A 17200-nucleotide genomic window follows, 5' to 3' on the forward strand; every position below is an offset into this window, starting at 1 on the left:
GTAAGTATTTAGTCTATCCATTTTTAATTGAGGCTAAGGTGAGCTATTTCTCATATTTAGTCATCAATTCCTCCATTTCTCTCTACAAGAACCTTACCGGTTCCACCTCTTCCTCAGCTACACTACAGAGTTCCCCCCTGGCCCCTCCACTTCTGCCTGGGACCTGAGCTCTCAAGAACCATGACCAGTAGCTGTTTAGAGACTTGGGATGATCCTTTGTGTGTACTTGGGTTACACTTCACCAAACAGACTGCCCAAGGGAATACACGTGTCTCCATGAATAATAATTTTCTGCTTACTGGTTTCTTTCTGGACTTTGAACAAGTTCATTCCAGATGAGAACTTGCATTTCCACCCCAGATACACTGAATCAAGATGTACAATTCCACTAGATTCCCAGGCTATTCTTATTGATTCTTATAGACACATGCATAAGAATCACTCAAGGATCTTGCTAAACTGTAGGTTCTGATTCAGTGTATCTATGGTGGAAATACAAATTCTCAGCTGGGAGTTGAACTGGGGTTGAACAGGAATGAACTGGTTTGAAGCCCTGGCTTCTTTGCACCAGACCCTGTGTTGTGCACTTTACACACAGTTCCCGTATCTTGACTACATGCAATGTCCTGAGATGGTTATCAGCCACCCTTTTTTCAGATAAAGAAGCCATGACTCAGAGTGGTTAAATAACTTGAGCAGTTGATACTTGAAACCAGATTTGTCCAGCTCTGGAGTCAATGCTCCCTCCATCTCACCAGCTCAATTAACTAAGACATAGAGTACTTTTCTTTCCAGGTGATACCCCCTGTTTCAACCAATCTGCCTCCTTCTTAATTGGTGTTTCCTTTTCCTTTGATCAGTTTGTCTGCTCCAACTGAGAGGTTGGTAAAGGCCTGGGACCGGGAGGCAGTGGCAGGTGTGGAGGAGAAATCTCAGATTTCTAAGGCTGGAAATGGCCAACTTTGATGATGATGGTAGTGATGAAACCTATCCAACAACTATTAGTAATTGTTGTTGTTGTTATGTGCTGTCGAGTCGGCCCGACTCATAGCGACCCCTCCTTGGGTTTCCGAGGCAGTATCACTACGGAAGTAGGATTGCCCAACCTTCCTTCCGAGGAGTGGCTGGTGGGTTTATAACAGATATTTATATAGCACTTTGTGTCAGATACTGTTCTAAGTGCTTTATAAGTATCAACTCACTTAAACCTCATGACAGTCCTCTGAAGTAGATATTATTATAGCTATTTTACAAGTGGGGGGACTGAGACACTGAGAAGATCACACAGCTAGTAAGTAGCAGAGCTGGAATCTGAACCTGGCTGTTTGTCAGCAAGGAGCTCTGGTGGTGCAGTGGATAAGGCATTTGGCTGCTAACCAAAAGGTCAGTGGTTTGAGTCCACCAGCCACTCCATGAGAGAAAGATGAAACAGTCTGCTTCTGTAAGGATTTACAGTCTTGGAAACCCTATGGGGCAGTTCTACTCTGTCCTATAGGATCCCTGTGAGTCAGAATTGACTCGATGGCAGCGGGTTTGGTTTTGGGTTTGGTTTGACAGCAAATGCTATGCTCTTGGTTACTATTTTAAACGCCTTTCAGTAACTCTTCCTATTCTTCTTCCTCCTACCTTCTTTCCTCCCTCATCTTCTACCTATCTTTGCCTCTCTCGCCACTTCTACACCTTTTATACTTTACTGCATCATTTACTAGGTTAACAGGAGTGTTGGTGGTTGCACCACCAGGGATCCCTATAACATGCATAAATAATATAACAGCATATGGGATTTGGACCAGATAAGCCACCAATGTGTTTTAGAAAGGTCACAACCTTGGAAAACTTATGGAGAAGTTCTATTCTGCACACATGGGGTCACCATGAGTTAATTTCTTCCATTTGCTTTAGCTATTCTTTGTTCAACAGCAAGTTTCAGAGTCTCTTCTGACATCCATTTTGGCCTTTTCTTTCTTTCCTGTCTTTTTAATGACCTTTTGTTTTCTTCATGTATGATGTCTTTTATGTCATCCCGTAGTCAGTCTGCTCTTTAGTCATTGGTATTCAGTGCATCAGATCTGTTCTTCTAATTCAGGTGGGATGTACTCAGTCATATTTTGGCTCTCATGGACTTGTTTTCATTTTCTTCAGCTTCAATTTAAACTTGTATATATATGGGAGCTCTGGTAGCATAGTGGCTAAGGCACTTGACTGCTAACCAGAAGGCTGGCGATTCAAACCCACCAGCCATTCATTGGAAGGAAGGTTGGGCAATCTACTTCTGTAGTGATACTGCATCGGAAACCCAAGGAGGAGTCACTATGAGTTAGGTCCGACTCAATGGCACATAACAACAACATGAGAAACTGAGGGTCTCTTCCACAGATGGCCCCTGGCCTTGTTCTGATTGATTACATTGAACTTTTCCAACAACTCTTTCTACAGATTTAGTCTATTTCTTTCCTGTGTATTCCATCTGGCCTTGTTCACATGTATACATGGCATTGATGTTGTTGGAAAAGGGTATTTGCAATGAATAAGTTGTTGGTTGTACAAATTCTATGATATGATCTCCAGCATCATTTCTATCACCAAGGCCACATTTTCCAACTATTGATATTTCTTCTTTGTTTCTAACTTTCACATTGTAATTATCAATACATCTTGATTCCATGTTTGGTCAATTTCAGACTGCAGAAGTTGGTACAAATATTCAATTACTTCATCTTTGGCTTTAGTGGTTGGTGTATAAATTTAAATAATACTATTAACTGGCCTTCCTTGTAGAAGTATGGATATTATCTTATCACTGACAGCATTGTACTTTAGAATAGATCATGAAGTGTTCTTTTTGATGAGGAATGTGACATCATTCCTCTTCAATTTGTCATTCTCAGCACAGTAGACCATATGATTGTTGTTGTTGTTGTTGTTAGGTGCCATCGAGTCATCTCTGACTCATAGCGACCCTATGCACGAAAGAACGAAACACTGCCTGGTCTTCCAGCTCTGCAACTCCTGATATACTTGAGCCCATCGCCGTAGCCACTGTGTCAATCCATCTTGTTGAGGGCTTTCCCCCTCTTTCATCATCATGATTATCTGATTCAAAATGGCCAATACCAGTCCATTTCAGTTCACCAATGCCTAGGGTATCAATCTTTATACATTCCATTTCATTTTTGGCAACTTCCAATTTTCCTAGCTACATGGTTCGTACATCCCATGTTCTGATTAATAATGAATGTTTGCAGCTGTTTCTTTTCAGAGTTGTGCTACATCAGTAAATGAAGGTCCCAAAAGCTTTACTCTATCCAAGTCATTAAGATCACCTCTACTTTGAGAAGGCAGCTCTTCCCCAGGTGTATTTTGAGTGCTTTTCAACCTGAGGGGCTCATCTTCTGGCACAATATCAGACAGTGTTCATTACTGTTTATAAGGTTTTCAATGGTCAAAGTTTTTCAGATGTGGACTGCCACATCTTTCTTCATATTTTGTCTTAGTCTGGAAGTTCCAATGAAACCTGTTTACCATGTGTGACCCTGTTGGTACTTGAAATACTGTTGACATAGTTTCCAGCATCAGAACAACACACAAGCCACCACAGTATAACAAACTGACAGGTGAGTGGTGGCCATCAATCTTATGATGTATTCTAATTATAATTCCCATTTTTTAAGATAAGGAAACAAAAGTTTGAAAAGAAAGTCTAAGAAGACTTACCCAAGATCACACACATTTTCAGTGCAGATGTGGGTTTTTAACCAGATCTGCTGACTCTGGGATCTGAATCTCAGCCTTCTTATGTCTCTGATCCTTGAGATGGAGTAGACAAAAGGTTGAAGTGGAAGGAAATCTCAGTGATGACTCCCATCTTTCATGCCTGGAAGATGGTGAAAGTAGTTCTTCCATCAGAATCACTGTTTGGGTTTCCAGTCCTGACAGTGGCATAGGGGCTGCGTGTCCCTAGCCTGCTCGGCACAGTTTTCACTTTGGATGTTCAGTAAATATGCCTGAGGTCATGAGAGGTGTGGGCTGGTGTGAGGAAGCTCATCCACCTCTTCTTACCCACTGTGGTCTTTCTCTGGTCCCTTCATCTGACTGAACTACCACCAAGAGAGAAATTGGGCAGCCTGTCTGAGATGTGTCCTCTCAGCAGCTTGAGTTCTTCCAAAGGACAAGGAATAAACCCAGGCTTCCCTGTGATAGTCAAGTTGTGGCAAACTCCATCCCTTCCTGAGTGTACAACATGTAACACTCCCCTGTGTTTCTCCCAAATTATCTCCACCCTAGCACCTCTTATTCCCTCCACTACCACCCTCCATATCCCACAAGTGGCTTCCAACTTTACGATGGCTTATCCCAAATCTGTCTGAATAATTCATACTGTTGTACAGCTGGGCTTTGAGCCCAGAGCTTTCTATAAAATTAAACAGCTCCAGCCAACAGTGCAATTTTGCTAGCTCGGATGATTTCCGGCATACACTGGGATGCGAGTAGCCTTTCTTGGTCCTGAATGGGGTCTCTACAGTGATCCATGGGTTTACTCCATTTTGCTTCCACTGTGCCTTCCTTCCTTTCTCTCCGTCCATATATCCCAGCCCCTGGGACCTTTCCTCCCTTTCCTCAGAGTATGAGACACTCTTCTAATCAAGAAACATTCAATATCCTAACCCTCAGCCCTCTGCCTGGAACTGGAGACTCAGCCATTTCACATACATTAACTCAATTATGCCCCCAACAGGGCTGGGATGTAGCTGCCACTACCTCATTTTAGCCAAAGTTAATCAGCAGCAGAGGCAGGATTTGGACTAGAATCTGCTTAGCCTTGGTCCAAAGTTTTCCCCTTCTTCGACCCTAGTAGATGAAAATGCTAAGAAGGCCATTTTTTTTTTTTTTTTTTTTTTTTACACAGGCTTGGGAAAGAATGTAATGAGGATCCAATGCAAAGGGATGGAGAGGCTTAAATAGAATAGTGCTGGGCTCAGTGCCTCCTGAGCCAGAGGAGGGCTGCACAAGGATCCTGGCTCTCGACCTTGTGTTTTCTGGCACCATTTCTTCACTGTCTGCTACAGCTGTAAATGTCTATGTCTATATCTAGATCTGGGAGCTCTGGTAGCATAGTGGCTAAAGCACTTGACTGCTAACCAGAAGGCTGGCGGTTCAAACCCACCAGCCACTCCTCGGAAGGAAGGTTGGGCAATCCTACTTCCGTAGCGATACTGCCTCGGAAACCCAAGGAGGGGTCGCTATGAGTCGGGGCCGACTCGACGGCACATAACAACAACAACAACATATCTAGATCTATACTTACAGCTGTATCTATAGCATCAACTGTATCATCATCTATGTCAATATTTATCTATATAGTTATATTACATGTTGTTGTTGGGTGCCATCCGGTTGATTTTCAACACATAGTGACCCCAAGTGACTGAGTAGAACTGCTTCATGGGGTTTTCTACAAAACTCACTGCTGTTGAGTCGGATCCGACTCATAGCAACCCCTCCTTGGGTATCTGAGGCAGTATCACTACAGAAGTAGATTGCCCAACCTTCTTTCCAAGGAGCGGCTGGTGGGTTTGAACCGCCAGCCTTCTGGTTAGCAGTCAAATGCCTTAGGCACTATGCCACCAGAACTCCCAGGGTTTTCTAGGCTGTAATATTTACAGGAGCAGATTGCCAGGTCTTTCTCTCATGGAGCTGTTGCATGGGTTCAAACCATCAACCTTTCAGTTAGCAGTTGAGTGCTTAACTGTTGCACCACCAGGGATCACTATATTTAAATAAATAAAAGCACACACAAAAATATAGACACACACATGCTGTTGTGTGCCGTTGAGTTGATTCCAATGCCTACGGACCCTATATAACTGAGTAGAACTGTCCCATAGGATGTTTTAGGCTAAAATCTTTATGGGAGCAGATCACCAGTCTTTACTCCCTTGGAGCAGCTGGTGGATTTGAACCACCAACCTTTTGGCTAGCCTCTGAGTGCTTAACTATTGTGCCACCAGGCCTCCTTACACTCATGTGTCATATCTACCTATCCACCCACCTTTCCCCCACCATCCCTCTACCATCCACCCACCTACCTATGTGAAGACAGGTCTTTAATGACCAGTAAGGCTGACTGGACAGAGCTTAGGACTCCTGTTTCTTTTCTTTCACTTTAAAGATGAACTTGATTTCACTTCAGTGTCTATCTGAATAGTATTTTAGGGGGGGTCTCAGGAGCTGTCCCAGGAACTGTGGGAAAATAGGGTATAATGGATTGTGGAGCAAGGAATCAAAGGGGTGTGTCTTGCCAATTATCAGGGACAGTTGTATAGGTGTAAAGAGTTGCACTTAAAATCATTGCTTCTGAAGTTTTCAGAACTTTGCTCCCAGAATGCTGTATAATATTCTTGTATATATTCACAGCACATACAAATATATATGTAGAAATATCCTCTGCCAAACCTATATATACTCGTGGATGTGCTCCCATTCTCCTTCCTGCATCTATTCAGCTTGCATATCTACCTTTATGTCTACTTATAGATTTTGCTTATTATTACTATTGCAGGATCATATATATAGTAGTATTTACATACTAAAACCTAGAGGACATTATGCAGAGTGAAATTAGTTAATGACAAGAAGACAAATATTATGAGACTACTAGGGTAAAAAGTCAAGGAAAGGTTTATACACAGAAAGAAACATTCTTTGAAAGTTACTGGGGTGGGAGGGGAACGGAGGATAAATCACTAACTAGAAGGTAGACACTATTAACTTGAGTGAAAGGAAAGGCAATATACAATAAGGGGGAGGTCAGCACAAAATGATTAAGACAGAGGAAGACACTGGTGGGAGCATGAGAGTTAAAGACAACAAAGGTAAATATTATTACATATACAATCCTACAATAACAGTAATAGCAATCCACAAGTGGATACATAGATAACAAGCAGAACAGGTGTTGGAAGGTGAATGGGACCACACCCATGAATAGATACAGATTTGACAGAGAATGTTTCTACGTATGTATTTATATGTGCTGCAAATATATCCATGAATATAGCAGAGCATATATGGGGCAAAGTTATGAAAATTTCTCAGCCATAGCCAAATACCTTGAGGCAATGAGTCACTGAGCCTGGGGGCTCAGGACCATATCTCAGATGGCATCAAGGTCAATTGACATTACAGAGTTCACATAAAACATTAAAGACAATGTTTTACATGCTACTGGGATCTTCAGAGTTTGTGAGTGGTTATCTAAGGTGTAAATATTGGTCTCTTGCCATTTGGAGCAAAGAGAGTAAATAAAAATAAATAAATAAATAAATAAAAATGCAAGGAAATAATTAGTCCAGAGGACTAATGGATCATGTGAACCTCCATGACCCTGAGACCAGAAGAACTAGATGGTGCTTGACTATCACTGCTTACTGCTCTGAAGGGACCGTAATAGGAAGTCCTGGATAGAATGGGAGAAAAACGTGAAACAAAATTCACAATTATAGAAAAGACCAGACTGGTCTGAGAGAGAGTGATAGAACCCCTGAGAGTATGACCTCTAGAAGCCTTTCAAACCTGGAACTAAACTCACTCCCATAGCTCAGCTTTCAGCCACAATAGATAAGCCTGTAAGGTGAACAATAACACTAGGTAGGTACCCACTCCTTACAACACTCAACCATGCGAGATCAAAAGGGCAGCATTTGCCTGGGATAAAGCTCAGAAGGCAGGTCAGAATAGGAAAGAAGGACAGATGGAAATGGTAAGTACAGGGAGGAAGTGGAAAGAGTGCTGTTACATTGCGGGGAATGAAATCAGTGTCAGGAAACAAAATGTGTATGAATTGCTGAATGGAAAACCAATTTGTTCTGTAAACTTTTACCCAGATCACAATCCAAGCTTTTAAGAAACTGTTTACCTTTGTTGATTTTATTCTTGTGTACCTCCCAGTGATTTCCTTTGCCATTGGTTACATTGTGCTGCCCTCCCCCTTATTGTATCTTGCCTTTCCCTTCACTCCCATTAATACTTGTCTACTCTCTAGTCAGTGATTTCCCCTTCCTTTTCCTCCCATCCTTGGTGAGCATCAAAGACTATTTCTTTCTGTATGTAAACCTTTTCTTGAATTTTTATAATAGTGGGCTTGGGAACTTAGGACCACAATCTTGGAGAATAGCTACATCATGTGGCATAACATAGCCCACAAAGACAATGTTCTACATCCTACTTTGGTGATGTAAAGTAAGGGTCTTAAAAACTTGTGAGTGGCCAGGGAAGATGCAGTGATTCGTCTTTCCTCATCCAGAGCAAAGAAAACTGAAAAAAACCAAAGACTCAAGCCAACAATTAGTCCAAAAACTAATGGACCACATGAACCACAGCCTCCACTGCCCAAGGACCAGAAGAACTAGATGGTGCCTGTCTACCATTACCAACTGTTCTGATCAGGATCACAGTGGAAAGTCCTGGACAGTGAGGGAGGGGGAAAAAAGTAGAAAAAAAAAGTAGACCAAAATTCAACAACATAGACAAAATCAGACTTACTGTTCTGACAGAGACTAGTGGAAGCCTTGAGACTATGGCCCTTGGACACCCTTCCAGTTTGGAAGTGAACCCATCCCTGGGGCTCATTTTTCAGCCAAACAATAGACAGGCCTAGAAAGGGGGTAATTACACCAGGGAAGAATGTATGCCTCAGTACAATCAACCACATAAGACCACAAGGTTAGCATTTGCCCCAAGGCAAAGGTTGGAGGCAAGAGGGAAGGCACGGGAAAGAAAGATGAATGGGAACAGGAATCCAAGGACCAAGGGGAAAGAGTGCAGTTACATTGAGAGGAGCGCAACCATGTCGCAAAGCAGCATGCATATAAATTATTGAATGGAAAACTAATCTACTCTTTAAACTTTCACCCAAACGACAGTAAAACAAGTAAATAAATAAAACCAGTGGTTCTTTCTTAACTCTCTATAAAGCCCTCTTAGCTGTTGTTAGCAGCTCCCATTCTGTGATCCCCTAGTCCCTCACCCCCATCCCACCATGGGCCCATTTCATTGTACCTCTACCTAGTATTGTACCTGCTTTTAAAATTGTCTGCCTGTCCTGCCAGATCATGAGTTCAGTGCAGATGGGAACTTAGGCAGTTGTGGTCAGTGCCAAGCATGGTGTGTGGTTTATAATGAACAGCATTTTTCGAATACATGAATGAACTTACCAGCCCTATGTTATGCTCCTTTTCTGCCAAATCAATTACCTCAGAAGGAAACAGGAATAGGAGAGTTAGAGATCACTCTTAGCTGATGATAAGATGTCAGAAACATCAGCTCCCCCAGAGTTGGGTACCTTCCTTCAACTTGGTCCCTGTATTTATCAGCAGGAAGACTTGTAGGATGAAAGGACCCATGAGTCTATCTTTGGGGGGTAGAGGGGATGGGGAGATCTGGGATTGACTTATTTCAGTGAACCTGTGCTCTGCTGTGGTAGTCCCTGCTGCTGCTTCTGTTTGTTCATGAATTATATTTTCAGTCCTTCACTGCTGCATCCCCAGCACATAGTACAGTACCTGATGCGTAGTAGGTGTGTGGTAGTTAAGTTGTATGTCCACTTGGCTGGGCCTGGTTTTCAGTGGCTAGGCAGCTGGCTGTAGTGATTCCCCATGATGAGACGGATAATCATCTCCATGGTGGAATCTACTGTGAGCAGCTGTGTAGCTGCCTTAGGGATGTGGTCTGCTTCCAGTATATAAGAACTAGCATGGAGACAGGGCTCTGCAGCTTTTTGGCATGCTTGGACCCTGCGTGTAGCTGAGTTTTCATCTCGATGCCTTGCCTTGTTGTCTGCCAATCTTGGGACTGCTAATGAACTTGAATTAGTGACCTGCCACGTGGTTTGATAATTTGGGTACTATAACATTTTACTTGTTGACCTTGGGTTTGTCAGCCTCAGCAGCCGGCAGCTGCCTGAGTTAAGAGATGCCTCCAGCTTGAGTGGGCTGGGAGCAGAGGCAGAGCTGAAGCCTAAGGTCGAGGGGCTTTCACCCAGCCCCTAGAGCTGGCACTTTGAACTCGGACTTCTAGCCTCCTAAACTGTAAGAGAATAAACTCCTGTTTGTTAAAACCACACATTTGTAGCATATTTCTGTTAGAGTGTCACTAGAAGTAACCAAAACAAGGTGTTTGTGTATTCTTGCTGAAAGATATCTCAAAATCTAACAGGGGATAGTATTCTACTGAACCTACCTTCTTCCCATAACTCACTGCCGTCGAATGGATTCTGACTCATGGTGATTCTTCTTTGGGTTTCCGAGGTGGTATCACTTTGGAAGTAGATTGCCCAACCTTCCTTCTGAGGAGTAGCTGGTAGGTTTGAACCGCCACCCTTCTGGTTAGCAGTCAAAATGCCTTAGGCACTATGCCACCAGAGCTCCTAATTTTGGGAACAGAGTGCAATGGGGCACGTTATAACCAGGAATGATGAGGTTAAAAGTGACTGCCCCCAGGACCAAGTTTAGATTAATTGCCTGAGTGTTCTTTATTGCTGCCACTCCTAGGTGTCATTCTGACTCCCTGTGGAAGGGGACAGAGGAGGAAACAAAAGCAAAGCCAGATCGGGGCCTGGCTTTTCCCTCTCTGGATGCCAAAGGTAGTGTTGCCACCAGTTTGCTGGGTGCCATAGTGAGTATGGGAGCTCTGGTGGCATAGTGCCTAAGGCATTTGACTGCTAACCAGAAGGCTGGTGTTTCAAACCCAGCAGCCACTCCTTGGAAGGAAAACTGGGCAATCTACTTCTGTAGAGATACCAACTTGGAAACCCAAGTAGGGTTCTCTGTGAGTTGGAACCAACTCAATGGCAGTGAGTTTGATTTTCTGGTTAGATAGTGAGTATTAGCAACCTTAGGATCTCTGGTAGCGTAGTGCCCAAGGTACTTGACTGCTAACCAGAAGGCTGGCGGTTCAAACCCACCAGCCACTCCTCGGAAGGAAGATGAGGCAATCTACTTCCGTAGTGATACTGCCTTGGAAACCCAAGGAGGGGTCGCTATGAGTCGGGTGCGACTTGACGGCATATAACAACAACAATAATAAGCAAACTTTTTGATCTGTCTCTCACTTTGGTGTCAGAGCTCAAGTGGCTTCAGTGATTTTTACAGAACAAATATGACTGGTTAGCAGGACACCTGGCAGCTAAGCTCCTTACTTCCAGATTCTGTGGTGGACACTCTCCTGAGCAGTCTCCACAAGATAGAGGTCTTACTATAAACAGCTCTTGCAAAAGGACTAGTACACACTCATGCTCAGGACGTGGGCTGGTCATCTCTGAAGGATTTTTCTTTCTTTCTTTCTTTTATATACTGGAGTAAAAGAATGAAAACAAGGGTGATGTGGATTTGTTCATCTAGGCTTCCATTTCTTCCTCCACAAATGGGAATAAATTATAGCACTGCTAAAAACAAAACTCCTTTTCGTCCACCTCGTATGGCAGTTGGGTGGATGTGATGAGTAACATGGTTCTTGAGGAAATGAGAACCAGTCCTGGGCATTTAGTCTTTGATTCCCTACACCTGCCACAGTTTCTTGGAACTGTTTCCCATGACTGCAGGCTTACTCCATACCTGACTACTGAGAAGGAATTGTCATGGTCACAGTGAGTTCTGTTGAATGCTCTTAACCCCTGGCCCCTAAGCCCCAGAAATATTTGGAAAATCACCCCAGCTTGGGCTATAAAAGGGTAACAATACTATGGAGCCAGCATTTCACTACAGCATGCATGGCAGCATATGATCATGTGAGTGTGTGTGTGTATGTATGTGTGTGTGTGTTGGAGGGCAGGGCACAAAACACATCAGCTGACGAAGTCATGCTCATTATTCTTGGGTCAACTTCAGGGAAGGTCATGTGTCATTTTTCTTTTCTTGGCAGGAGGGTGGGGTCATAGCCCTCTTCAAGGTCTGCCGGCAGGACAGTTTCCGGTGCTTGTACCCCCAGGCGCTCCGCACATTGGCCTCCATCTGCTGTGTGGAAGAAGGTGTCCACCAGCTGGAGAAGGTAAGGGTGCAGCTGGTAGAATGGGCAGGGCCTGAGGGCCCTGAACTAGGCTGGGAGGTGGGAAAATACCTCATTGTGGCCATCTGGGCCTCTTCATTGACCAAGTCCCCTGAATGCCTCCTTTTTCCAGTCATTATTCAGATGGGGCTGCTGGAATCTTGTCTGTGTGAGTCACTGAAGAGGTGAAGGCTACAGGGACTGAGGAGCTTGGTCAGGAAAGGCAGAGCTCAAAAGGGGCACTTGGTACTTTCTGGGTGAAGTGACCAACAGAGATAGTCAAGTTACGAAGTCCAGAGGGTGGAACACAGCAGGAGGCAGGCAAGTCAGGTGGGGAGTGGTGGTAAGGATTGAGGTGACTGGTCCTTCACTCACAGGAGAACCCCAGCAGAAGGAAAGGGATCTAGCTCTTTGGGGGATAGAATAGGCAGGAATAGGGTGGGCACTGGATACCTTGGCAAGCAAAGTAGCACCCCTCCCAGTGAAGGACTATAGGACTTGGATGAGAGAAATGCAAGCCTAAATCCAAGAATGGCATGAGAGTAGGCTGGGAGTTAGAGAAAAAATGCAGTGACGTGATTGGCACCTAGGACCTCAGGTCAAGCCCAGTCAAGGACAACCCAGTAATTCCAGCCTCCCCCCAACCTTCCACCAGGTTGCAGGGCTGAGGCAGCTATTCCACCCAGACCTGAGTGGTTCGGAGCCTGCAGATGGGCCCTTAAGGCACTGTGGCAGAGAGCGTTGTTGAATCTCTGCCTGATAGATTTCCTAGCCAATTATTAGGAGAAGGCCTTGTATGTTTTAGTAACAATTGTAGTGCTTGTGGGATTGGGGGTGGTAGGTACTCTGAGGGGAGCTCTGGTAGCGTAGTGCCTAAGGCACTTGACTGCTAACCAGAAGGCTGGCAGTTCAAACCCACCAGCCACTCCTCGGAAGGAAGGTCGGGCAATCTACTTCCATAGTGATACTGCCTCGGAAACTCAAGGAGGGGTCGCTATGAGTCTGGTCTAACTCGACGGCACATAACAACAAAAACAACAGGTACTCTGAGTATCTCTGTGGACAGGTCCAAATGCTCCCTTCTCCTGCAGTCTAGTCTTGGCTGCCCAGATAAACTTCATCCTTCCCCTAGATTCTTCATTTTGGTTTGGACTATACAACAAATGTTCAACTTACCTTTTAGCCTTCTTTCTAAATCTACAAATCCTTGACTGGGCTTGACCTGAGGTGCTAGGTGCCCAGATTACCAGCACAGAGTCACAGTATCATGGACTCAGAAATGCTCTAAGCTGGAGAAGGAGGGTGGCTGGGGAATCTGCTCATTGTGCAAATGAGAAAGCTGTGGCTTGGAATGAGGAACTAATTTGTCCAAGGTCACATAGAAAGGTAGGTTGAAAGTCTTTGAGTCCAATTATTATGAGCACTGGATTTGGAGAGAAATCAATCTTCATCCTTGGTCTTGGTCCCACTACCTAGTAGTGGCAGAGGAGGGAATGTCTTGTTCAAGGTCATATAGCTACTACATGGTAAAACTGGAATCTTAACCTGGGCCCTGCAAGACTGTAACCAATTATACTTCTCTCTGTTTCATTGCACTGTCTGGTTGTATGAGCACATACACGTGTGTGTGGTCTTTGATGGATGAGGGGGTGGAGAGAGAGAGAGCAACATAAAGAGACAGATTCTAAAAAGGAAATACATTAAGCATCTCTACCTTCATGTGGTGAATAATCCCCTCTTTTCCCTCACAAACTCTTCTTCCTGAACAGTTAACAAATGGCCAAATGGGATTGGTTGCTCACTTCTTTCAAGTCTGGTTGGCAGAAAGAATGGGAGGAGACAATGAAAGAGGCTTTGGAAGGTGATAACCAGCCCTTCCAAAGTCGTGGGTTTCTTGGCCTTGGTGAGTTTGCAGAGCAGCAGGAAGTTTTTTAAATCCAGAGAAGAAAACCAGCAAGTTTTTTTTTTTGTTTTTGCCTAGAACTGAAAACCTGAGTGGAGGGAAAGGCTGGAGGCAATTTTTCCTTCCACCTCCTGAGGCTGCTAACAAGCCAGAACAAATTACTGCATCTTTCCCAGGCCATATGGGCTGACCCAGCCTGGGAATCAGACCCTGCCCCACTCAACAAGAGGAGGGTGGGAATCCTCATTGTCTTAGGGCTTCTATACACCAGGTGCTGAGCGAGCCCATTGCACACATCTGTTCATAACTCACCAGAACCTTGTGAGCTCAGCACTCTTATTATAGCCATCTTAAAGACAAGGAAACAGTGTCAGGCAGTTCAAATGACTTGCCTAACATCACATAGTTAGTAAATCTTGGAGCCAGAAATTGGAGCCTGTTAGTCTGACTCCAACACCCCTGCTCTCTCTGGTCTACCCCACTGTCTCGCTGATCTAATGGATATTCTCAGGGTGCCAACAAAGTCCTTGCAATTTCATCAGGCTCTGGGACCACCTGGCTGCTCCTGGCCAACGTCCTGCATCCCAACTCCTTAACTTATTCAGGGGATGGTAGCCTTCCCTGAGTAGCATTCTCCTCCTCCAGGTCAGATTGCTTTCAATATACAGACTCATGAAACACCTCTTCCATGCCAGACTCTGGGTAGCAGTGAGACTTGATCTGAGAAAGGGCTCCCATGTGATCAGAAACAGTGGCTACAAAGTAAAGCAGCTGATGAGCTTGCAAAGGGAATCTGTATGCATTCCCCTTACACTGGATGCTCACCTCAAGGGTGCAAACATTCCCATTGCCCAGATGAAGGAACTGAGACCAAGAGAGGGGGAGTGATTTCTTGCACAGACTCACACAGCTTGTGATTCATTAATTCAGTGATTATCTGTTGAGTATCTGTTCTTTGCCACGTACTGCTTTAGGTGCTTACTGGAGAGCAATGAACAAAATAGACAAAAATCTTTTGTTCTCCTGGAAATTATGTTCTGGCGTAGGGGTTGGCAAACTATGGCTTGTGGGCCAAATTCAGCCTGTTGCCTGTTTTGGTACTTCCCTTGAACTGAAATTTTTTTTTTTCTATTTTTAAATGGTTGAAAAATTATCAGAAGAATAACCTTTTATGTCATCTGAAAAATTTATGCAGAATTGAAATTCCGGAGTCCAGGAATAAACTTCTATTGAAACACAGCCATGCTCATTTGTTTAGGTATATCTATGTCTGCTTTCATTGTAAATCAGCAGAGTTGAGTAATTACAACAGAGACCAAATGGCCCGCAAAGCCAAAGGTATTAACTATCTGGCCCTTTACAGGAAAAGTTTGCTGACCCCTGTTCTAGTGAGTAATGAGGATGTCGTGTCAATGCTAATGAGTAACGTCTATTGAACACTTGGTTTGGGCAAGCCTTTGGCTGTGCATCTCCTTTCACTGTGCCATATGATCTTCCAGCAACTACATTCCATTAGAGGTGTTATTTATCCCCCTTGTTTATAGAGGAAGAAAGGGAAATTCAGAGAAGCTGAAGCCACTTGCTCTAGGGCACACAGCTAATAAATGACCAAGCAGTAATTTAATTCCTGCCCAGCTGATACCAGAGCCAGCCTGGGCTGTTAACCATTATGCAGACCCAGGATTCAAAATCAGATATCGTGAGGCCAATGTCCACATTCTTTTCCTCCACATCAAGCTAATTCCAAAGTTGTGAGAAATTCCTGAGACACCCAGGGTTGGGGGCCGTCCACACCCACTCACCTGTCTTAGCCCAGCTTCAACTGAGCCACAGTCTGTGATCCTGGCTGCTCAGTGCTGGCCTTTGGGGCTCTGGTGAGGGCAGCAGTTGTCAGTGCTTAGCATGGAGGGTGGAGAAGCCCTGGGACAAGCTGGATGTAGAAACCGCAGCATGACAGGCAAGTGAAGGCTGAGTGGGAAAGCTCGGTGCCCACAGGCCTCTCGCCTGCTGCCCTGATTGCCAGGCACAGTTCATGACCTAATTAGATAATGTCAGTTCCAACTTCCTGTCCTGATTTGCTGGCCTGGACTCCCCACTGAGGCTTGCTTAATTAACAAGCAGTGAAAAATGTACTGGATTTGGTGAAATTCATCTCTGTTGTGCAGTTTCCCCCTTGTTTCCCTCCAACTTTGAAGAGATTCATTAAACCATGCACAGACCGCAGTGGAGGTGGGGGTTTCACCAGCTCACCAGACACCCCCACCCTTCCAGAGCCTGCTTTGTGGTGCCTGAACCTCGTCAGGCTCAGAGGATTTGTGTGGTGGTCAAAGGTTTGGTTATGGTTTAGTCAACTCACTTGTATGGATTCAATCCATCAGCTGCTGCTTCATCCCTCTGTCAGTCAAGGTTCACTTACTTTTATGTGTATTCACTTGCTCACTCCTCATGTCTATCACTGATTCTCTCTACAAATTCATCCTCTCATCACACATCTGCTGTGAGGCAGCCCAGGACAGTGGGGAGACCTTGGACTTTGACAGTCTGAAATATGGGCTTAAATCCAGGCTTCTCTACCTATGAGTTTAGGTGCTTTAATTGCCCTGGAAAAGTTGCTTACTTTCTAAGAGGAGCAGTTTCTTCATCAGTAAAATGGGTCTAAAATGGGTCTACATCATAGGATTGTCAGAGAATAATGGAGTAGAGTATCTCATGTGGTGCTTGGCACTCAGTAGGCATGGAATAAATGGTAGCTATTGTTGAGTCCAACTCATAGTGACCTATAGAACAGAATAGAGCTGCCCCATAGGGCTTCCTAGACAGGTCTCCAGGTCTTTTCTCTGTGCAGCTGTTGGTGGGTCAGACTTATGCAGTGTGCTTAACCAAGTGTGCACCAAGTCAGGGGCAACAGTGGTTTGCTAGTTGAATTTTCGCCGTCCATGCAGGAGATCTGGATTTCATATTTGGCCAATGTACCTCATACGAAGTCACCACCCATCTGTCAGTGGAGGCTTGAATGTTGCTATGCTGCTGGACTGGTTTCAGTGGAGCCTACAGACTAGGAAAAAAGGCCTAGAGATCTACTTCCAAAAATCAGCCAGTGCAAATTTAACAAAGGAAAAGAGGGAGAGAATACAAATAAAACGAATAAGAAATGAAATGAGTGACATCACAACAGAACCAACTGAAATAAAAAGGATAATATCAGGATACTATGAAGAACTGTATTCCAACAAATTTGAAAATCTGGAGGAAATGGAC

The 17200-nt window shown here is 44.3% G+C and overlaps 1 protein-coding gene across 1 annotated transcript in view; it reads left to right on the forward strand.

The window, feature by feature from the left end:
- Positions 1 to 17200, forward strand: part of INSC (INSC spindle orientation adaptor protein) — a 176335-nt gene that overhangs the window by 83483 nt on the left and 75652 nt on the right. Inside the window, exon 7 of the mRNA XM_007955450.2 lies at positions 11917 to 12042. Within this exon, the coding sequence (XP_007953641.1) occupies positions 11917 to 12042 (126 nt within the window). The remainder of the gene's footprint in view (positions 1 to 11916; positions 12043 to 17200) is intronic.

The sequence above is a fragment of the Orycteropus afer genome, unplaced genomic scaffold (assembly GCF_000298275.1).
Source record: "Orycteropus afer afer isolate SDZICR_OR568_19922 unplaced genomic scaffold, OryAfe1.0 scaffold00014, whole genome shotgun sequence".
NCBI lineage: Eukaryota > Metazoa > Chordata > Mammalia > Tubulidentata > Orycteropodidae > Orycteropus > Orycteropus afer.